This window comes from Sus scrofa, chromosome 6, assembly GCF_054392235.1.
Source record: "Sus scrofa isolate SSC_HxYL_T2T_F1_AM1 chromosome 6, Sscrofa_HxYL_maternal_Yorkshire_Landrace_v2.0, whole genome shotgun sequence".
Taxonomy (NCBI): Eukaryota; Metazoa; Chordata; class Mammalia; order Artiodactyla; family Suidae; genus Sus; species Sus scrofa.
In genome coordinates, this window is record NC_139388.1 from 65,298,452 (window position 1) to 65,323,002 (window position 24,551).

A 24,551-nucleotide genomic window follows, 5' to 3' on the forward strand; every position below is an offset into this window, starting at 1 on the left:
GTCGAAGTACATCAATGATAAATGTAATTGTTGGAAATTTTTTTTCACAGTGACCAACATTAGTAATTGACTGTGAAAGAGTCACTATTTCTTTTAACTAATGTTTGGTTTTAAAGGTTTTCAATTTTGAAAATACTTGAAAGAATAGTTCAGCGAACACCGACACATCTCTCAGTGATTTGCCAATTGTTAACACTGTACTTCATTTTTTTTTATTTTCCTTTTTTTTTTTAGGACCACACCTGAGGCATATGGAGGTTCCCAGGCTAGGGGTCGAATTGGAGCTACAGCTGCCAGCCCACACCACAGCCACAGTAATGGCAGGATCCAAGCCGCATCTGCAACCTACACCACAGTTCACAGCAATGCCAGATCCTTAACCCAACGAGTGAGGCCAGGGATCGAACCCACCACCTCATGGTTCCTAGTCGGGTTCATTTCTGCTGCACCATGACAGGAACTCAGTAGGACTTTTTTAATCCACTCTAAATGTATGGGCTGCATCTATTTTCATTTTTAATTTAATTTTTATTTATGTTGGGGTGTAGTTGATACATGTTTTTGTTTTGTACAGCAAGGTGATTCAGTAATACATATACATATGTCCATTATTTTTCATATTCTTTTCCTATATAGATTATTACATAGTATTGAGTAGCGTTCCCTGTGCCATTCTGTAGGTCCTTGTTGATTATCTATTTCATATATAGTAGTGTGTATGTCTACTAAACTCCTAATTTACCCTATCTTTCCCCTTCAGTAACTGTGTTTTGTTTTTGAAGTCTGTGAGTCTCTATCTGTTTCATAGATAAGTTCATTCATGTCATATTTTAGATTCCACGCATAAGTGATATCAGTCTTTCTCTATCTGACTTACTTGGTATGATAATCTATGTTGCTGTAAATGGCATTGTTTCTTTCCTTTTTATGGCTAATATTCCTCTGTGTGTGTGTGTGTGTGTGTGACATATTCTGTATCCATTCTTCTGTTGATGGACATTCAGGTTACTTCCATGTCTTGGCTATTGTAAATAGTGCTGCAATAAACACTGGGGTGCATTATCTTTTGGAATTAGGATTTATTACAGATAATGCCCAGGAGTGGAATTTCTGGATTATATGGTAGTTCTATTTTTAGTCTTTTACGGAACCTCTGTACTGTTCTCCGTGGTGTGTGTACCAGTTTACATTCCCACCAGCAGTGTTGAAGCTTCCCTTTTCTCCACACCTTCTACAGTATTTATTGTTTGTAGATTTTTGATGATGGCCCTTCTGACTGGTGTGAAGTATTGCTCATTGTTACTTTGACATGCATTTCTCTAATAATTACCAATGTTGAACATCTTTTCATGTGGTTTTTGGCCAACTGTATGTCTTCTTTGGGGAAATGTCTATTTAGATCTTCTGCCCAGTTTTTTTTTTTTTTTTTTTTAATATTGAGCTGCATGGTATGTTTGTTTATTTTGGAGATTAATGCCAGTCACTTCATTTGGGAATATTTTCTCCCATTCTGTAGGCTGTCTGTTTTGTTCATGGTTTCCTTTGCCATGAAAAAGATTTTAAGTTTAATCAAGTCCCATTTGTTTATTTGTTTGTTTGTTTTTACGTTGGTATAGGAGGTGAATCCAAAAATATGTTGCTTGGATTTATGTCAAAGAGTGTTCTACCTATATTTTCCTCTAAGAATTTTAGAGTATCCAGTCTTACATTTAGATCCTTAACCCGTTTTGAGTTAATTTTTGTGTATAGTGTTAGAGGATGTTCTAATTTCATTTTTTTTACATGTAGCTCTCCAGTTCTTCCAGCACCACTTATTGAAGAGACTGTTTTTTCTCCGTTGTATATTCTTAACTCCTTTCTTATAGATTAATTGACCATAGGTGTGTGGGTTTATTTCAGGGCTTTCTATCCTGTTCTATTGATCTATATTTGTGTCATTACCATTTTGTTTTGATTACTGTAGCTTCATAGTTTAGTCTGAAATCGGGGAGCTTGATTCTTCTAGCTCCATTTTTCTTGCTCAGGATTGCTTTGGCTATTCAGGGTCTTTTGTGTTTCCATACAAAACTTAAATTTTTTTGTGCTAGCTCTGTGAAAAATGCCATTGGTAATTTGATAGAGATTATGTTGAATCTGTAGATTGCCCTAGGTAGTGTAGTCATTTTGACAATATTGAGTCTTCCAATCCAAGAACATTATGTATCTTTCCATCTATTTGTGTCATCTTTGATTTCTTTCATCAATATCTTATAGTCTTCAGAGTACAGGTCTTTAGCCTCCTTAGGTAGCTTTATTCCTAGATATTTTTTTGCCTTTTGATGTGATGGTAAATGTGATTTTTTACTTAATTTCTCTTTCTGATCTTTTGTTGTCAGTGTGTAGAAATGTAAGAGATTTCTGTGTATTAATTTTGTATGCTGCAAGTCTACTGAATTTATCGATGAGTTCTAGTAGTTTTCTGATAGCATCTTTAGGATTTTCTATGTATAGTGTCACATAATCTGCAAACAGGACAGTTTTACCTCTTCTTTTACAATTTGGGTTACTTTTGTTTCTTTTTATTCTCATATTGCCATGGCTAGAACTTCCAAATGTATGTTGGGTAAAAGTGGACAGCCTTGTCTCATTCCTGATCTTAGAGGAAATTCTTTGAGTTTTTCGTCAATGAGTATAGTGTTAGCTGTGGGTTTGTCATATATGGCCTTTATTACGTTGAAGTATGTTCCTTCTATGTCCACTTTCTGGAGAGTTTTATCATAAATTGTGTTGAATTTTGTTAAAAGCTTTTTTGCATCTATCAAGCTGTTCATATGATTTTTATTCTTCAATTTGTTAATGTGGTGTATCACACTGATTTACAGATAATGAAAAATCTTGCATCCCTGGAATTAATCCCACTTGAGCATGGAGTATGATTCTTTTAATGTATTTTTGGATTGGGTTTGTGAGTATTGGGGATTTTTGAATCTATGTTCATCAGTGATATTGATTTGTAATTTTGCTTTTAAAAAAATATGGCCACACCTGTGATTTATGGAAGTTCCTGGGCCAAGGATTGAATTTGAGCTACAGCTGCAGCATGCTTCAGCAATGCCAGATCCTTTAATCCATTTCATGGGGCTGGGGATCAAACTGACACCTCTGCATTGACCAGAGCTGCTGCAATCAGATTCTTAACCCACTGTGCCACAGCAGGAACTCCTGTAATTTTCTTTTTTTGTGATGTCTTTGTCTGGTTTGGGAGCAGGGTGATTGTAGCCTCATAGAATGAATTTGGAATTTTTCTTTCCTCTGCAACTTTTTTGGAATAGTTTCAGAAGAAAGGTAGTAACTCTTCTCTAACGTTTGGTAGATTTCACCTACGAAGCCATCTGGTCTTGGACTCTGCTTATCGGGCGTTTTAAATCACAGACTCGATTTTAGTGCTTGTGAATGGTTTGTTCATGTTTCCCCCTCTTCCTCGTTCAGTCTTGGGAGATGGCACCTTTGTAAGAATTTGTCTACTTCTTTTAAGTTGTCCATTTTATTGGCATATGGTTGCTTGTAGCAGTCTCTTACGAGCCTTTGTATTTCTATGGTGTCAGTTGTACATTTTTCTTTTTCATTTCTAATTTTGTTGATTTAAGCCCTTTCCCTTTTTTCTTTTTTTTTAACATACTTTTTTTTTTTTAAAAAAAGCATTGTTTTCCATCATGGTCTGTCTCAGGAGATTGGATATAATTCCCTATGCTATGCAGCAGGACCATATTGATTTCAGCTTTTTTTAGTTTAGTGAGTCTTGCTTTTTTGCCCAGCATGTGATCCATCCTGGAGAATGTTCCATGTGCACTTGGGAAGACTATGTATCCTGCTGCTTTAGGATGGAATGTTCTAAAAGTATCAATTAAGCCTATATGTTCTAATATGTCACTTAAGGCTCATGTTTCCTTATTGCTTTTCTGCCTGGATGATCTGCTCATTGATGTGAGTGGGGAAGAAACATCTTACTGTCATGAGTTGGCTAGGGGTGTGACTTGCATTTAGTGGATGGTGGCCAGGGATGCTGCTGTATATCCTACAGTGCACAGGAAAGTCCCCCACAACAAAAAATTGTCCAGCTCCAAATGTCAGTAATGCCATCGTTGAGAGACTCTGCTCTCATATATAGTCCACTTTTGTTAAACCAGCTGAAATTTAGAAAACTACTCACCTCTAAATACTTCAGCAGGCTTCCCTAAGAACAAGGGCATTCTACATCATAACCACAGTAATATTTTTTTTTATGTCCACACCCACATCATATGGAGGTTCCCAGGCTAGGGGTCGAATTGGAGCTGTAGCCTACACCACAGCCACAGCAATGTCAGAGCTGAGCCGTGTCTGCGACCTACGCCACAGCTCATGGTAATGCTGGATTCCTTAACCCACTGAGCAAGGCCTGGGATCGAACCTGCATTCTCATGGATGCTAGTCACATTCATTTCCACTGAGCCACACTGGGAACTCTACACAGTAATCTTTCTTAATATTTGTACAAGTCTATACAAGCTGGTTTGTATAAAAATTTCTTTATTCCAATAATGCTTTTTAACTGTTTCTTCCAGTCATCCAGAATGTGATCAAGGATCCACATTGCATTTAACTGTCATGTTTGTTTAGTTTCTTCTAATCTAGGATCATTTTTGTTTCATGATAATTTAGTTTTTTAAAGAATTTAGTTTATTTTTTAAAAGAATTTAGTCAGTTTTGTTAGATTCAGGATAAATATTTTTGGCAATAATAGTACATCGGTAATATTGGGTCTTTTTTTTTGTATAGCTCATTTGGAGACACAGGATGCCATTTTAAAGGGATCATCTCTTGATTCCCTGAAAATCCCATTCCATGCTCCATCAGATAACTCTCTCCTCTCACATCTCTTTGCTTCTAACTCATTTTATCTCCCTCTCCATTCCATTGTTGGTCTCTCAGCCCATTATGTAAAATAACCTCCTCTCCTTCTTCCCTATGTTCTCTTCCATCAGCTGCATCCTCCATTCTTTATCCATGCCTCTTTTCTCCTCTGTTGTCTGTCATCCCCACTCTTCCTTGTTTTCCTTACTTGTCTCCTCATGTCCCCATTTCTCCTTCTCCTCAATTATTTTTCCTCCCTCTTCTCCATGTCCCTTCTCTTTCCTACCTTGTTCATCCTCTCTGCCCTTCCCCCTCTGCTCTTTTACCTTCCTCCCTTGGGCTCCTGTCAGCTTCTGGCTTACAGAGAACATTCCTAGTTACCTGCCCAATATCCATTTCCCCCTTCTCCCTTCCTAACCAGCCCCACTTTTGCTCAGCCAGTTATGCACCCAGCCCCTAAGGTGGATTTAGATTCAAACCTATCCTGGAAATCTCATTGTCCATTAACTAGTTCATTTAGGGATCACCATGTGATCCAGTAACGGCCAATGAGACATAAGGGAAAGTTTGCTGGGAGCTCTTGGGAAAGCTTTGCTCTCTAACATGTGGTGAGAAAGATCACTTGCCTCCTTGCCTGCTTCTGTCTTGCTTCTGATAATTGTCATGAGCTTTGGTACCACAACAGCCTCAAAGGAAAACCAGGAAGAGATCCCTGAAGATGGAAGACTGGAAAAAGGGGCTCCAGGGTCCTGGATGGCTTTGATGTGTTACACTTGAAAGGAAATTTAAGGGAGTTTCCATTGTGGTTCACTGGGTTATGAACCCGACTGGTATCCGTGTAGATGTGAGTTCGATCCCTGGCCTCACCCAGTGGGTTAAGCATCCAGCATTGCTCTGAGATGTGGTGTAGGTTGGCAGCTACAGTTCTGATTCGATCCCTAGCCTGAAAACTTCCATATGCTGCAGGTGTAGCCCTAAAAAAAGAAAAAAATAAGGAAGTTTAGGAGACAGGTAAACTATATGCTGTGTTTTGGTCTTATTAGAACACATTCAGAAGAGTGTTTAACCAGCTATCAGAGCATCCCATGGCCCAGATTAATTGACACATATTTTATTCAGGTTTGTTAAGTTTTTACCTAACGTCCTTTTTCTATAGCAGGATCCCACCCAGGATCCTCCAAGACATTCAGTCCCTAAGGCTTCTCCGGCTCCTCTTGGCAGTGACACTTTCTCAGACTTTCTTTGTTTTGAGTGAGCTTGACAGTTTTGGAGATGACTGCTCAGGCATTATTGTAGGATGCCCCTCTGTTGAGATTCTTCTCGTGATTAGACTGGGGTTATCCCTCTTTCCATGTGTGACAGCTGAGAAGGCTCTAGGCATTGCCAGGTGTCCACGGGGAGCAAAGACTCCCCTGGGAACCTCTGCAGCAAAGAAACAAATCAGACCATTTTGGGCACGTAACAAGTTTTCAATCAAATGTGTGTTGTGTGCTTGGCACCGAAGGTGCAACAAGGGAACCGGTCACAGCCCTGTGCTCACCCGTGGGCCCATGTGACAAAGAGGATGTGTTCATAGAGCTGGAACACATCCAGCTAAGGAGTGACCGCCCTCAGCCACGTGGGAGAAATCTTCTCCTCTCTGGCAACTCTGGGATGTGTTTTCTCAGCACAAAGACAGAGTCGCTGGCCCTGGGGAAGAAGGGCCTGCCGCCTCCTCAGCTTCTCTGCTAATGAGTTCATCAAGTCAAAAGTTTGTCTTCCTAATTCCCAGGTCAGTCTCTGCTCGCCTGCTCCTAACGAGCTCAGAGGCCACAGTCCCCAATGGCTTTGGAAGGTGCAATGGAGAATTACTCCAGTTCTGCCTGGTTCCTCCAGCTCCAGCCCCCAGCCCCACGCCTCCAGGGTGGAGGGACCTCTCTGGGTGCTGGGTGCATTCTCAGAGTTCTCCTCCTCGGGGATCCAGGAGTTTCAACTTAATGAAGCTTTTCGTAGCCGTAAAAGGATGGGTAGTTATGAGGAGCTAAGTCGATGTGGGGCTAATGGAATTTCCAACTTGTGTGAGCAGGTGAGGGAAGTCTCACCAGACACCAGGACTTTCAGAGGGAGGCTGGTTGGGGTCAGCTGGAATTGGCACCTGATGTTCTTCAGTTATTTTATCTCTCTGTAGACACTAGACATTCAGCCCAGGAGCAGATGCTGAAGCTGTGTGCTTTGTCATGTCAGTGATTTCCTGAGTGAGAACAGCCAGCTCCGTGGCTTTATTTGACATTAATATTTTGATGACTCCCCCAAATGTACACCTCCAGCCCTGTCCTACCCTCCCAACCCCCCATCCCAGGTATCCCTCTCTGACTCAGTTTCTGCCACCCTCTCGGGCAGTGGTTGTCCCTGCCACATCGTGGGAACCCCAATGAGCCCCATGGTTGCCCCAGAAACTAGAGGGTATCCCCAAAATGTGAAAACATAGAGTAGAATTTATAAAAAAGTTTTGGTTTCAGAACGCTTATATACCTCAAAAAGTAAGTGGGAGTTCACTGGTGGCCTAGTGGTTAAGGATTTGGCGTTTTCACTTCTGTGGCTCAGATTGCTGCTGTGGTGTGGGTTTGATTCCCAGCCTGGAGACTTCTTCATGCCATGGGAGTGGCCAAGAAATATGCTGATGACCCCAAGGAGCTTTTGTTGCATAGATTTTATCCATCCATATTAGCTAAAAGGGAAAACTAAAATTGAGAAGTTTTAAAAACTTACCAAGTCATCTAAGAATAGCAACAATAAAGCCATTATATGTTAACACAAATAGCATATTTTAAGCAAATGTATTTTTCGAAACAAAATAGATTTAGTGGGAAGAGTAACATTGTCCTCTTATAAGGATGTTTAGCAATCTCATCATGTCTGACTTAACAGAAGGCAGTTGTGTTCACACGTCTACTTCTTCTTTTTTTTTTTTTTTCTTTTTGCCATTTCTTGGGCCATTCCCATGGCATATGGAGCTTCCCAGGGTAGGAGTTGAATCTGAGCTGTAGCCACCGGCCTATGCCAGAGCCACAGCAACGCGGCATCTGAGCCGCATCTGCAACCTACACCACAGCTCATGGCAACGCCGGATCCTTAACCCACTGAGCAAAGCCAGGGATCGAACCTGCAACCTCATGGTTCCTAGTCAGATTCGTTAACCACTGAGCCACGACGGGAACTCCGCACATGTCTACTTCTGATTTCAATCTGTTGCAATGGGTTGTTTCATTGAAGCTGGTCGGGAAAGCCCAGCTTTATATACATTATTGTTGGAAAAAGTAGAACTAACATGATAGTCTTTTTAGGTCAGTTTGGATATTCTTCTTTGACACTGTATTAACACATAAAATGGTGGTTTCTTTTTTAAAATTTAATTTTATTGGAGTATAGTGGACTTAAAATGAGTATAGTTTCAAGTGTACAGCAAAGTGAATCAGTCACACATGTAAATATATCCATTCTGTTTTCCCGTGTAGGTTATTACAGTCTATTGAGCAGATTTTCCTGGGCTGGACAGTCAGTTCTCCTGAGCCGTCTCTTTTGTGGAGAGTTGTGTATGTGTTATTCCCACTCTCCCAGTTCTTCCCCCAGTGGTTTCACCTGCGGCAACCAGAGGAGGCTGGGTTTTGAAATCTGAGTTTGTTTCTGGTCTGTAAATAAGTTCATTTGTGTCCTTTTTAAAGATTCCATATGTAAGTGATATCACATATTTGTCTTTCTCTGTCTGACTTACTTCGTTTGGTATGATAATCTCTAGGTCCATCCATGTTGCTGCAAATGCCAACATTTGATTCTTTTTTCATCCATTCCTCTGTTGAAGGACATTTCAGTTGCTACCACACCTTGGCTCTTGTATATAGGGCTGCAGTGTACACAGTGGTGCGTGTTTATTTTCAAATTATGGTTTTCTCCAGATAGATGCCCAGGAGTGGGATTGCTGGATCATATGGTAGGTCTACACTTAACTTTTTAAGGAGCCTCCATACTGTCTTCTAAAGTGGTTGCACCCATTTACACTCCCACCAACAGTGTGGGAGCGTCCCTTTTCTCCACACCCTCTCCAGCATTTATTGTTTGTAGATTCTGTGATGCTGGCCACTCTGACTGGTATAAGGTGGTACCTCACAATAGTTTCGATTTGGATTTCTCTAATAATTAGTGGTGGTGTGCATCTTTTCCTTTGGGGTTTTTTTTTTTTTGGTCATTTGTCTGTCTTTGGAGAAAAGTCTATTTAGATCTTCTGCTCATTTTTTAATTGTTTCTTTTAAATATAAAGCTCCATGAAATGTTTGTATATTTTTGAGATTATTTCTTTTTGTCATTTTTATGATTTTTATTTTTTCCATTATAGTTGGTTTAGAGTATTCTGTCAATTTTCTACTGTTCATCAAAGTGACCCAGTCAACCTCCCTCTCTCTCTCTTTCTCTTACACACACACACATATACATTCTTTTTTTACATTATCCTCCATCCTGTTCTATCACAAGTGGTGGAGATTAATTTCTTAATTAATTTCCATGTGGAATCTGAAACCACATTGATGAAGGTTTATACTCTGTTACATTAAAATCCATTGGCCTCTCTGACTTTCTTTTTGAATGGATCTTCCACCAGTGCATGGTCATGTAACAGCATGCCTTGGTCATGTGGGAGAAAAAAATTAGTTCATTGAGCCATGTATATTTTCCAGATGTTGACACTTCTTATTCTATAATATAAAAGAATCACATTCAGCAACGTCACCATCAGCCTCATCAGCAGCGCTCTGAGAGTTCTGATCTTGACGATGCCCTGAGAGGTGTGGGGACCTCCATGGGTCCCCAAAAACATAACAGAAAACATAACAATGGGGTAGAATAGAGAGCTGGGGACAAACACAGGCAGATACGGACTCCTAACCTGTCGTTGTGTGTCTCCAGGGCCTCAGAGGTCTCCACTTGGCACTCACATGTCTGTTTAATCCCTTCCGCTTGAGTTTCCGCTTGAGTCTGGCCTGGACCTAGAGACTGGAAGGGAGGGCAATGTCACCAGCCAGAGCAGGTCGCAAACGCCAGGCAGGGCACTCTGTCTTCCTCTCTTGCTCTCTCTGAGACAAGAAAGCTGTTGTGAGCTGCACTGTGGAGAGGCCACAAAGCCAGGAACTGAGGGTGGCCTCCAGCCAAGGGCCAGAGAGGGACCGAGGCCCTCCATCCAGCATCCCAGGGGGAACTGAATCTTGCCAATGACCACATAGGTTATCTTGGAAATGCATCCTTCACCAGTTCTTCCTTGATTTCATCTTTATGAGAAATCATAAGCCCATTTATCTAAGCTGTGCCCAGATTCCTGACCCACAGAAAACATAAGGTGATACTGTGTTGTCTTAAACCATGGAATTTTGGAGTCATTTCTTATGCAGCAAAAGATCACTAATACATACTAATTCTGTACTTGAGGAACAAAAATAAGATCTAGTCTGGTTTCTTCTAGTCCAGGCTAGGCTAGTCTTTTTAGGGCCACACTTAGAGCATACGGAAGTTCCCAGGGGTTGAATTGGAGCTGCATCTGCTGGCTTACGCCACAGCCACATCAGTGTGGGATCTGAGCTGCATCTGCGACCTGCTCCACAGCTTGCAGCTGTGCCATATCCTTAACCCACTGTGGGAGGCCAGGGATCAAACCTGCGTCCTCATAGATACTAGCCAGGTTCTTAACTCTCTGAGCCACAGTGGGAACTCCACGAGGTCTTATTTTACACCACATGCGGAAAGTAAATTTCAGGTATGTTAAAGGGATAAATGTAATATATAAAGCTTAGACACAGAAGAAGAAAATATAGATTATTTTGTAATGTCCACGTGGAAATTTCTACTTAAGAAAGGTGTAAACCCTGGAAAGAAAACCATAAGCTGATATGACCGTATAAATTGTTGAACTTCAGTATGATAAAAACTATTCTAAAGGAAAATGTTTAGGTCAAGAGCCTGGGGGAAAAATTGTACAAAGGATCAATATCTGTAATATTAAAAATACCTACAAATCAATAAAGAAAATCAAATCATCCAATAGAAGACATTTTGTGTACAAGCATTTCACAGAAGAACACAAGCATGTGACCATTTATGTAATAAGATGACCAGTCTCTCTAGAAACCGTAGGGATGTAAAGTAAAACAAAACAAAACATGATGATTTTTGGCCAGCAGATACGCAAACAATTAAAACTGATATATCCACTATTGGCTGGAAAGAAAAAAAGTGATACTCTTATACAGTTGGAATATACTGAGAAAAGTTGTGTTTGCTGACTGTGCATAATTAACGGGAGTTAAAAGGTGCATTCTCTTCAGTTTAACAATTTCACTTAACCAAACGTGTTCTATACATGGATGTAAATAGAGTACATTCTGCCTCGTGGCTCGACGCAAGATCAAAACACAAGGATCAGTAACTTATGTGAATCGCAGTAATAATGACCTAGGAAATGTCATGGAAAATGAGAGCCCATCTACAAGAGCCACCAAAACTCTGAGTTAATGAGAAAGAACAGAGCTATGCAAAACTTCCATGAAGAACAAATGTTGAAGATTTTATGAAAGACATAAAATAAGATGTCCGAGAAAGGGGCAAGGATGCTAATGGTAGAATTGTTCATCTTGGCAAAAAATGCCTAAAACAACCTAAAAGTCCACCCGTTTAGGGGTGGCTACACTGATTTCTCATTCGTAGAGTGGGATATTCTGTGGCAGACGAAAGGAGTGATGTATTTTTTTGTGACCCCTATTGATTCAACAAGTGTATCTTTAAGATGAGAGAAGCAAAAAATGAACCTTGCAAAACAATAGTTCTTGGGAGTAAAAGGTATTAATAACGCTCAGTAACATGAGTTATCACGGCTTTGGCTCTTACCAGAACACTCTGGAAAGGTCATAATCAGACCGCATGGCTGATGCCCTACTTGTCAGCCTTCTTCTCAGCCTCCGGGGGACAGAAAGTTCCCAGAGGTGACCTTGGATGAATTCCCAAGATGAGAGAGAAACAGGCATCAGGAGATGCCATGGCTTGGAGCCAAAGCCACAGATGTGAACCATGCTGGCCCATCTCCAACACTGTCCTTGCCTGGTGCTTATAACAGAGGATTCATTCTGGAGCAAGGAATCTGGCTTGGAGCTGTATCACCTCATCCCCTTGGAGGAACTGGCCTGCCACCAGCCCAGCGCAGCACCTCGGAGAGGCTTGGCCTCACCTGCTGCTCAGGAGGAGCGGTCAGGACACCCAGCCAGGTAGGTCTGGCGGCTCCAGGTTTCCGAGTGGCTTCCACCTCATCCCTGGGATGACCGGAGGCAACAGAACACTGATTAACACCTGCGGTTATAGGGATGGTCTGCCGGTTTGAACCCCACCATTGCCACTCCCTGGCAGTGTCACCTTGGCAAAGTGCTTAACCTCCCTGTCCCTTGGTCCTTCTGTCTGTACAAGGTGGATGATAAAACAGTGCCTGCCTCCAGCCGTGGTTGGGAGCAGTAAGGGGGTTGTACGGGACGTGCTCAGGGTGGCATCTGCCTCTCAGGAAGGGATATTTAAATGCGGGTTATCGTCTCCGGGACTGAAGACTGAGTAGTCAGAGAGGAACCCGGTGTGTTGACATTTGGGAGCCAGATACTTCTTTGCTGTGGGGGCCTTCCTGTGCACTGTAGGATGCTGAGCAGGCACCTGCTAGATGCAAGGAGCATCTTTCCCAAGGTGCAACAACCACAAATATCCCAGATTCCACCACATATCTCTTAAGAGAACACAGTCATCCTTGTTTGAGAACTGCCGGTGTGAGTGAGCTCCCCGTGTGTGGAGGCATGTAAGCCAAAGCTATGAGACTGTGGGGCGGGAATAATGGGAATGACATTCATGTGTTTGCAGAGAGGCAGTTCTCAGAATCTCATCCTACCCCAGAAGTGATGCTTCTGTGCCACTCCTTAGGCAAGACTGTTTCTCCCATTGGCCGATGGCTCAAATCCAGGGTCTCTGCCCCTCTCCACCCCTTCAGAGTATGTTGTTTGTGGCACTGTTATTTATCTCCATGAAGAAGTAATACCACATGGCTCTGATAAGCATAGACCCCTCCATTTGGAGAAGCCAATGAAGACACACAGTTTTTGTTAGAATCAGGCATTGTTCTAACAGCTACACATGTTCTAACTTCACTCAGTCCTCATTCCAATCCCATGGTGGAGGCATGGTTCTCCTCCATGTTTCAGACAAGGAAACCAGAGCGTAGAGAGGTTCAGTAACCTGCCTAAGGTCCCACAGCCAGGAAGGGGCAGGGCTGGGATTGAACCCAAGCAGCCTTTCTCCGAGTCTGGGCTGTAAACCGTGACACTGCTCCCTCTTGGCTGTGAGTAGCAACGCTGGCGACTTTCAAACTGGGTTTTTTCATGGAGGGATCCTGCCAGCAAATGAAACCTGAGCTGATGAACCAATAACAACTTAAGAGATAAGCACGGACCTGGCTCCGCCTGAAGGAAAGGGGTCAGATGCCTTCCAGACAAGCCCCCATGCCTCGGTGGCCCCCGAGGGCTCCATGGAAGTTCGGATGTGTCTTTGCACGTTCTTGGGTTTGCAACTGAGAAAGCTGGAAGAATGATAATGACAACCAGGACGGCTGATGGTTGCATAACTCATATGTTGCTACCAGGCAGTGTGATGCACAGTCTCACTTCCTTCCCAAATGACAGCATACACAAGTGCCACATTTTTTAAAAACTGAGTTTGGGAAAACATACGAGTGAGATGAGAAATGCGTGTCTAGTGAAGACCAGATGAATTGGTCAAGGTGTAAGGAATTCAATTTTGGAGCAGGGCAAAATCTGCCAGCTGTATTCTGTCGGAACACTGTAAATCTCTATCGTGGTAACGGATGTTGTCACATGTCTTTAATTAGCTCTTCGTGGGATGTTCGTGCATATTTCAGCTTGTCCCTGAGCGAACTGTCTGAAACGCTGCCAAGTGTGATGTTTTCTCTGCAGACACACAATATGGTAAATCACAGCAGACTATTCCATTTAGAATGGATGAGCAATGAGGTCCTGCTATACAGCTCAGGGAGCTACAGCCAATCTCTTGGGGGTAGACCATGAAGGAGGATAGTATGATAAAAAGAATATGTATATACATACATATGTATATATGTGTGTATGTATATAGGACTGGGTCACTTTGCTGTACAGCATGAATTGGCACAACATTGTAAACCAACTATAATTTTAAAAATGAAAAAAAATAATAAATTGCAGTTAGCAAGGAGTGTTCATCCATTTAGCCTTGAAAACCCTCTGGCACTGGCACCTGCAGGGTGCTGACGGAAACACCGGCCCGTGTGTTTCCCCGGGGACCTGTGGGAAGGGCGAAGGGGAGGAAGGGCATTAGCCGTGTGACCAGGCTGCTGTTATAAGTTTTCCTCTGATGCGGGAAGGCTCCACTTCTTCCTGACGTCGAGGGAGAATCTGCTCAGAAGAGGAGGGGGACCGAGTGGGAGGAAAGCTACTTCACCCCGTAACACATCACCTCCCATGCAGACCCTTCAACAGCGCACACTTCTCCTCCTGTGCTCTTAGAAACCCAAAGTCCAGAGGGGGTCTCCCAGGGCTGAAATCACGTTGGGGGCAGGGCTGCCCTCTTTCCTGGGGGGTCCCGGGGGGAGAATCCGTGGCTTTGCCTCTCCTGCATTCCTTGGCATGTGGCCTCTGGTGACACCCCCCCCCCCCCGCGCCCCGCTTCTGTCTCACTTTCCTCCGACTCTTGGCTTCCTTTCCCATGTAATGGGTTTCAGCAGTCTCTTACTCTGCGAGGGCTGCCGTAACACAGTGCACCCACCGAGTGGCTTAAAAATAACAAATGCATTCTGTCACAGCTCTGGAGGCCAGATGACCAAGAGCAAGGGGTGGGCAGGAGAAATCTCGCTTGCTTCTCCTTGCTCCAGGTAGTTTTGCGGCAGCCTCTGGCGTTCCTTGGCTTGCAGCTGCATCACTTCAGGCTCTGCCTTCGTTGGCACGTGGCCCCAGCCGTACTGGATGGGGGTCCTCCTGCTCTGGTGCCGCCTCGTCCTACCTAATTACCTCTGCAACAACCCGATTTCCAAATAGGTTACATTCGGAGGTACTGGGGGTAGGACTGCAGCCTGTCTTTTGGGGAGAAACACGATTCAACCTGAAACAACTCAGGTGACCCAGGATAATCCACCCCCATCTTGAAAGCCCTCAACCTCATCACATTTGCAAAGTCTTTTTTTTTTTTTTTTTTTTTTTTTTTTGCTTTTTAGGGCCGCACCTGTGGCATATGGAGGTTCCCAGGCTAGGGACAGAATCAGCTACCGCTGTCGGCCTCCACCACCACAGCAATGTGGGATCCAAGCCGCAACTGTGACCAACACCACAGCTCACAGCAATGCTGGATCTTTAACCTACTGAGTGAGGCTAGGGATAGAACCCGAAACTGCATGGATCCTAGTCGGATTTGTTAAGCACTGAGCCACAATGTGAACTCCTGCAAATTCATTTTTGCTCTGGAAGGTCAAATATTCACAGGTTTCAGGGGTTAGGATGTAGGCATCTTTGAAGGGGGTGTGTTATGCTACTGCTGAAGTGAGGTTGCTTATGTCCCATAGGAGACCACCAAGATTCAGCCAGGAGTTTCAGGCCAGCATCCAGCTGCCAGGAGCTGCCGCTCCATCGCAGCGGAAGTGAAAAATGGCAGGGGGCTGACGGAGGGAGAGAAAAGAAAAGGGTAGTAACACTTTCTATTAAGAAATATAAAACTAGGGAATTCCTATTGTGGCGCAGTCGTAAAGAACCCGACAAGTATCCATGAGGACGCAGGTTTGATCCCTGGCCTTGCTTGGTGGGTTAAGGATCTTGCATTGCTGTGACCTGTGGTGTAGGTTGCAGACCCAGCTCAGATACCACGGTGTTGTGGCTGTGGCATAGGCTGGCAGCTGCAGCTCTGATTCGACTCCTCGTCTACTTTTTAGGGTGTGGCCCTAAAAAGTAAGAAAGGGGAAAAAACAAGAATAAAAATATATTTTCAGCCTATTTTACTACCAGAAGCTCAGGGACCATGAAGGAACAAACATTTACAGAAAACCCTGAATAGAATAATGGTCAACTTTTCTTGGAAGTTCACCATATTCCAGGTGTTTTTTTTCTTTTTAAATTAAAATGTAGTTGATGTACACTGTTGTGCCAATGTCTTCTGAACAGCAAAGTGACCCAGTCATGCATATATATACACACATTCCCTTTCTCATATTATCTTCCACCATGGTCTATCCCAGGAGACTGATACAGTTCCCTGTGCTGTACAGTAGAACCTCATTGCTTATCCCAGGTGTTATTGTAAGTACCTTCTTCCATCACATTGTGTGACCTTCCTGATACTATAGTATCCCATTCTACAGAGGGGGAAACTGAGGCTTAGAGACATTAAGGTATTTGTCTAAGGTCACACAGAATCCAAACCCAGACTGGCTTCTTACAAAACATTATTTTTTATTTTTTCCCACGGTTTCAGTTTTAATTTATTCTTATTTACTTATTTATTTATTTTTGTCATTTGTCCTTTTTTTAGGGCTGCACCCACAGCATATGGAGGTTCCCAGGCTAGGGGTCGAATTGGAGCTGTAGCTGCTGGCCTACACCAGAGCTACAGCAACGTGGGATCCAAGCTGCGTCTGCAACCTGCACCACAGCTCACAGCAATGCCGGAACCTTAACCCACTGAGTGATGCCAGGGATGGAACCTGCATCCTCATGGATGCTAGTCAGATTTGTTTCCGCTGAGCCATGATAGGAACTCCCTAATTTATTCTTTTTAAAATGATTTTTATTTTTCCATTATAGATGCTTTGCAGTGTTCTGTCAAATTTCTGCTATACAGCAAAGTGACCCAGTCACACATACATACATACATTCTTTTTCTTACATTATCCTCCATCATGCTCCATCCCAAGTGACTAGATATAGTTCCCAGTGCTGTACAGCAGGAAAAACATTATTTAAAAAAAAAGTTTTAAAAGTGTTATTGTGGTATAGCTGACTTACAGTGTTGTATTAGCTTCAGGGTTACAGCAAAGTGAATCAGTTATGCATATACATATATCTAGTCTTCCCTTTCCCATATAGGTTATTATAGAACAAAAACATTCTATTTTTTGTCTTTTGTTGTCGCTATTTCTTGGGCCGCTCCCGCGGCATATGGAGGTTCCCAGGCTAGGGGTTGAATCGGGGCTGTAGCCACCGGCCTACGCCAGAGCCACAGCAACGTGGGATCCGAGCCGTGTCTGCAACCTACACCACAGCTCACGGCAACGCCGGATCATTAACCCACTGAACAAGGGCAGGGACCGAACCCGCAACCTCATGGTTCCTAGTCGGATTCGTTAACCACTGCGCCACGACGGGAACTCCACAAAAACATTCTTAAACATGACTTCCTTGCTGGGTACCACCTCCTGTGCTGGATGCTGGGAAATAAAAAGATGAATAAGAAGTGGTCCTACCCTCAGATGTGTGTGGGCGGGCTGGTCACAGTCTAGTGATGGAGATAGGTCATTTGCAGACCTCGGGCTGCACATAACTAAGAGGATACATAGTAACCCACATGGTAGGACCAAAAGTCTTAAACTCGTGCCCTCACTTGATAGACACAGGGTTTTAAATTTGAATGAACTGCCAGTATATAAGAGGCAAATGTTTCATATTAAAAAAAAAAAAAACCCTTGGAATTCTGGCTTCTCTTGAAAAATAGCAGCGAGTCTGGCATCTTGGTTGACCAAAGACAGTGGGCAAGAGCTTGGAGCAGCTCCCTCCTTTGACTAGAATCCTTGCCTCCACAGTCCCCACCCTTCCCTATTGTGTCCCTCAGCCAGGGTCACGCATGATGTCTCTGCCTGGCGTCTGGTGGTGTCTGAGTGTGAGATCTCCAGGGAAGACTGGTCATGCTCAGGTGTTTAGTGGAGAGTTGTTTGAGCATTGCTGCCAGACTTCCTCATCTTTCCTCCTAGGTCTGTTGTTGCATTATTCTCATGCCCCGCTCCTCCAGCACCCTCTGCTGTTCAGGCGCTTTTTCAAAGACCAAACATGACCAATCTCACGGCTGTACCTGTCTTTGTCCTCCGGGGATTCGCAGAGATCCCTGAAATACAGCTGCTCAGCACTGCCGCCTTCCTTCTGGTGTACCTGGCTGCGATTCTGGGGAACATCTCCATTGTGGCCGCTGTGAGCCTGGACGCCCGCCTGCACACACCCATGTACTTCTTCCTCAAACACCTCTCCCTGGTGGATATCTGCTCCGTGTCCACCACCCTGCCCCGGGCCCTGGTGGCCACCCTGCTGGGCTCTGGGCAGATTTCCCTCCCTGCATGTGCATCCCAGCTCTTCGCCTTTATCTGCCTTGGGTCCACAGAGTGTTTTCTCATCACCTGCATGGCTTATGACCGTTGTCTGGCCATCTACCGGCCCCTGGTGTACAGGGCAGCCATGAGCCCCCGGACCTGTGTGTCCCTGGTGGTGGTGGCCTGGGGCAGTGGGCTCCTCTACTCTGCCTTCCACACGGCCAACACCTTCTCCCTGCCCTTCTGTGGCCCCAACGTGATTGACCACTTCTTCTGTGACATCCTCCCCCTCATGCGCCTCGCCTGTGCAGGCGCTCGTGCCCACGCGGCTGCGGGACTTGCAGCTAGTGGCTGTGTCATCATAAGCTGCTTTGGCCTCACCGTCCTGTCCTACGTCCGTATCTTGGCCACCGTGATTCAGATCCGCTCAGTGGCTGGCCGCTGGAAGGCCTTCTCCACGTGTTCCTCCCACCTGGCCACGGTTCTCCTGTTTTACGGCACCGGCAGCTCTGCCTACATGCAGACCCCTGCACGCTACTCTCCGCGGCAAGGCCGCCTGGCTGCCATCTTCTACTCCATCCTCACCCCCACCCTGAATCCGCTGATCTACAGCCTGAGGAACAAGGACATGAAGGGATCCCTGCGGAAGCTCTGTCTTCAGGGCCATCTTAGGGTGTGGAAGGGACCCAGAAATCCAGCCTCACAGGGTTTTCCTTGTGGTCCTGGCAGGAGTGTTCCCATCTCCAGACACCATGAGGACCACACACAGTAACCCCCAAATTTGGCCACAAAGTTGGATGATGTTTGGTGCAGGAGGCTCCAGCATACCTCTGGATAAAATGGAGCTACTTTCAAAGTGCTTTTAGTTGAAGCAAATGGAACTGTTTGTACGCAGGGGAAGAGAGGACGCCAGGGAGCAAAGCTGGACCTCAGTATCTGTGTGGTTGCATTCTCGGGTTCAACTAACTGTGGAGTGTGGAGTATGGTTACAGCCCCTGGTTGGTTGAACGCTGGTGTGGAGGGAGGGCTGTGGAGCTTGAGCAGCCTGAGATTTTTTTTTATTAAAGAATAACTGATTTACAGTGTTGTGTCAGTTTCTGCTGAACAGCAAAGTGACCCAGCCATACAGATATACATTCATTTTTAGTATTATTTTCTATTATGGTCTAACCCGAGAAACTGGATATAGTTTCCGGTGCTATAAGTAGAACCTTGTCTTTTGTCCCCCTGGAGCATCCTTACATTTTGGTGTACTAGCAGGTCCTGGAACCAATCCCCTGTGGATACCAAAGGGCAAACATAGTGGGGGGGTGGTTATTCCATTGAAAAGCCCACTCCAGGAGACTGAGTCCACCAGGGGCTCTCCGCTCAGCTCATCTGCGTCCACAGGCCTCCCACAAGTGACCACACTTTGGCCTGCTCGTTGTGATTCTGATGTTTAGTGGTACACATTTTCCATCTAATATTTGTCCTTATGCAAATCAGTGACTTCATCAGAAGAAGCAGCTGTTCCAGAAAGAAAATTGTCCATATTATACTTGCAGAAATATGGTCTTGATGTGGTTCCTTGAAAGAGAATGTCAGAGGTCCTTTTTTTCTTTCTGTAATGTTTACCTGATAGCACTGTATTGGTTGAGTTTTGGGTTCAGCTGCATAAACTGAGACCAAACACAGTGGCTTAAATAATACAGAAGGTTTTTTTCTCTTTCCTTCTACGTGGGTGTCTCTATGCCAGAAAGTCATCCTGAGACAACATTCCTCCTATCTCACTGCTCTGCCATCCACTACAGTCTCCTTATCCACATGGTAGGCAATGGCTCACTAGCATCTCATTCACAATCTAGCTGCAGGAAGGAAGAAGAGGGAAAGCAGGATGCTTTTAAGATGTGACCTGGAAGTTGTACACATCACATGGATGTTATGTCATCCCATTGGCCACTGCTTAGTCACATGACCACACTGACCTGCAAAGGAGGTCTCCAGCTGGATTGCCATGGGTCCAGATTAAACTCTAGGAAAAAAAGGAGAGAGGAATATTTAGTAATTTTTTTGTATTTTGTCTTTTTTAGGGCTGCACCCGCAGCATATGGAGGTCCCCAGGCTAGGGGTCTAATTGGAACCACAGCTGCTGGCCTGCGCCACAGCCACAGCCACGCCAGATCCAAGCCGCATCTTTGACCTACACCAGAGCTCATGGCAATACCAGATCTTTAACCCACTGAGCAAGGCCAGGAATGGAATCCACAACCTCATGATTCCTAGTCAGATTCGTTTCTGCTGTGCCTTGACAGGAACTCCGACATTTACTAATTTTTAATCATTCCTTCACATCTGATATCTTGATGAGCCACCACTTTTAAATTTAGCCCTATCATCATTCTTCCAATTCTTCCCTTTTCTCCATATACAACATATCATTTTTTACAAAATTCTCTTCATTTTGTAGGTGTGGAAGGTAAGTTCAGATGGCTTAGCCAATTTACCCAAAGATCAGAGTGTTGAAAAAGGATTCAGTGTTTTTACTCCAGAGCCACTTGGGGTTCTCCTTTTATATTTTTATTTTTTTATTGCAATGATTTTTAATTTATATTTTATGTATGTATTTTGTTTTTAGGGCTGCACCTGCAGCATATGAAGTTTCCCAGGCTAGGGGTCAAATAGGAGCTACACCTGCCTGCCTACACCACAGCCCCTGTGACCTCCACCTCCACCACAGCTCACAGCAACACCGGATCCTTAACCCACTGAGCGAGGCCAGTGATTGAACCCACAACCTCATGGTTCCTAGTCGGATTTGTTTCCTCTGTGCCACGACGGGAACTCCAGGGTTGTCCTATTTTAAAGGGGAGGGTTCTATATAGAGATTGGATTGCATTTTTCTAAGACTTTAAAAAAGTCTTATTTGGTTGAGACACTTCATTGAGACTTTTTAGGAGAGGGTTGCAGTGCTTCCGGCATATCCTTGAGAGTTGAACAGTCTTTGGTGGTTACTGGGGTGTGGCAGGCACTTACCACTGAGTCACATTCTGGTGTATTCCCTTCTCCTTGAGTGTGGGAGGAAGCTGGATTTAACTTCAGCCAACAGAATATGGCAAAGATGATGGGCAAATGTCATGCCCATAATTACCTGAGATATACTCTCTGAAAGAGAAAACGCCCAGGGCACTTGGTGTAACTGCAGATTCCCGAGTGGCCAGCTCCCTATCAGCTCCAAGTCGCCTCATCGGAAGGACCTTCCGTGACCCTCCCATACAAAGAGGAACCCCTCTAGGTGATTCTTGATCCCCTCATCCTGTTGTATTATCACCATTGCATTTATCATCCTTCTGAAATTACCTCGATTTTTCAGTCTCCTTGTTCTGCCCTGAGTCCCCCACCCTTGTCCTGCACATTGAATCCCCATGAGAGCCGGGCTCTCTTCTTCAATGCTGTATCCTATGCATGTGATACAGATAGTGTCTGGCACACTCTAGGTGTTCAGTGTGTATTTTTTTGAACAAATATGAAGCTGAACAACAAAACACAAAAAACAGAGCTTCTCTGATGTAAGCTGGGGTCCAGGGCTGGGATCCCTGAGCCTTGGTGGTTTTTTACCTTCCTCTGCATGAGCATTTCTGCAGCATTTTCCTGGGATCTTTGGGCTCCACAAATCCATTCAGACACCCCTTTCTGAATCAGGTTAATACATGCTAGGAAATCAAATTAATCCATTAATATAATTAATTATATTCTAACTAATTCTAATTAATCAAATTAATTATAATTGATTATAATCTAATTAATTCATCCCACTAATTGGAAGATACTCTGTTATGTTCCAGTAGGAAAGAAAAAGACACTGCCAATCAAACCACGATGGCTCATCAATAAAACACACCCTGGGAGTTCCCGCTGTTGTGCAGCGCAAACAAATCTGACTAGTGTCTATGAGGATGTGGGTTCAGTCCTTAGCCTTGCTCATTGGGTTGGGGATTGGCGTTGCTGTGAGCTGTGGTGTAGACTGGCAGCTGTAGCTCTGGTTCAACCCCTAGCCTGGGAACTTCCATATGCCATGGGTGTGGCCCTAAAAAAAAGCAAAAAAAACCCCAAAAAACAAAAAACCCACCCAAAAACCAAGAAACCCACACACCCTGATTTCAAGGGTTAACATATACTCAGCCTTCAGATCACAGCTCAGAGATCACTTCCTTATCACGCTCTGCTGGCTGCTGGCCAACCTTGGTCATTTTTCCTTCTGAATTCAACACTCTGATTTCTCCAAAATACGCATTGCAATTTTTTTTTGTCTGCGCTCTCAGCATACAGAAGTTCAGGGGACCAGGGATTGAATCTGTATGGTGGCAGTGACAACACGGGATCCTTAACCCACTGAGCCGCCAGGGAGCTCCTGCATTGCCCACTTTCAATTATTGTGTAATTATTTATTTAAGATTCGTCCACCACACTAGAATGAAAGCTGAGTGAAGGTAGATATTACATTGGCTTGTTGACCCTCTTGAATGCCGTGCTGGTAAACCAGGTCTCTGAAAAAAAAAAAAAAGTAACATTTGCCATTTTCCTGGAGTAAATAATCTCACCACAGCTGATGTCAAGCTCCTGACAGCTTAACAATTTATTTGCAACATTCTTGAATGTTTAACAGGTCTTGTGATTGGGGAGGAGCAGGTTCCAGCACACAAATGACATGGGACCAGATGCTGTCTGCTCACAACAGAAGCTCAGACAACTCATAGGTGAAGGGGTAAATTGTCGTTGAATCACGTTGAGGGACTGTGTATCAAGTACTTTTAACTTAATGCCTCCACACACAGCTCTTTACTTCTCCTCCACACCTGCACAATCACCAATGTTCACCCCATTTGGTGGTCTTGCCATCCGTGGGCCACTCAGCACAGAACCCTAGAAGGCGTACTGTGTGGTCAGGCCACTCAAGGTGGCAGCTCTCTTGCTGCCTGCACATCCCCTGCCGGACCACCTCTTCACACACGACCACCTCTTCACACACGCCCTACTCACGTGCCAAGGCCCCAGCAGGTGATTGTTCTCAACAAAGGGGCGAGAGGGGCAAGGGTCACTGCTGGTTTCCCTGGTAACCAATGAGCCAACCTGAGGTCAATTCCCCTATAATTGGCACTCGCCCCTGCCCCACGAGAATGAAGCCTGCCGCCATGTTCTCCTGGCCTGTCTGCCTGCCGGCTGCTGCGCAAGGTGGGGTGTCCCTCCAGGACCCTGCTTTAGACGTGTAAGCCCCCCAATCCATGAAAGCATTGATGTGTCTGCGTTCTTTCTTCGATCTTGGAGCTGGGCAAGCATGGGGCTTGTAGGCTTGAGGGGTGCGGCCAACAGACCAAGGAAACACCTGTGAGTGGTGAGAAGTCAGGAAATACCGGAGGTGGGGGCCGTCCGCGAGCAAGTTGGGGCCCAAAGGTCTCAGGGTGATCCTGAAAGAGGGGTGTGGGAATCCCGGGTGGATATCCCCTAGGATGTGAGGCCCTGTGGTGGCGGTTGATCAAAGTAAATCTCGGAAATTGAGATACAGAGAAGTCATTCTGGCTTCTACATGAGTAAACTTGAATTTTATGCCAACTAAAATTCCTGTATGTGGCCTAGCAAACATACATTGTACAGCTGCTCTATTTAAGGAAAAGGCACCTTGACCAGGATTAAAGTCCATGGTTAAAATATTTTTAAGATTAAAGGCCCCTCTTCCTGGGAATCCAGTTTTGGTCCTCTTTTCATGATTAAGCCTCCCTCCAGGTGTGAAGGTCATATCGAATCTCTCTGTATGTGCTGGTCTGGTTTTTTGTTTTGTTTTTCAGTGTTGAAATAATGTAACCTTGAGATGTTTAATGTTGTTTGTTCTGACAAGATAGAAAACTGGGCTGAAAACCCTGCCTTGTCTGGAGCAGCTTCTCAGTCATCTTAAGAAGATGGCTTCTGGGCTGGTCCTCAGTTTGGCTCAAATAACTCTTTCCTATTCTTTCTGTAGATTGTTTATTGATTGTTTTCGTTAACATTGCTTGGTGTAGTTAGCAGGATATCAGAAAAGCCCACCTGAGGTCCCCTGCACACTACTTGGGCCCAGTGCTCGGTACTAAGCCCGGCACCTGGGGCTCCTCCAGCATCACACCACCCTTCATGAGCTTTGATGAGTCTTTCCTGATACTCAGATCTCCTTGTGTTAAGTGATGGCCCATGACTTTGAGTTGCGCAGTTACCTTAAGACATGGAGTGGTGAGAGGATGCTGGTATACTTCGTAGGCATATGATCTAGAAAGACATTTCTAGACAAAGGACCTGG

At 44.4% G+C, this 24,551-nt stretch overlaps 2 protein-coding genes across 2 annotated transcripts in view; one reads left to right on the forward strand and one right to left on the reverse strand.

Moving 5' to 3' along the window:
* Positions 1–24,551, reverse strand: part of ZFP28 (ZFP28 zinc finger protein) — a 183,404-nt gene that overhangs the window by 121,088 nt on the left and 37,765 nt on the right. The gene's annotated exons all lie outside the window — the stretch shown is intronic.
* On the forward strand, positions 17,997–19,022 carry LOC100624276 (olfactory receptor 10C1-like). The gene has a single exon (XM_005664909.3). It carries the CDS (start codon positions 17,997–17,999, stop codon positions 19,020–19,022), a length of 1,026 nt encoding a protein of 341 aa, XP_005664966.1.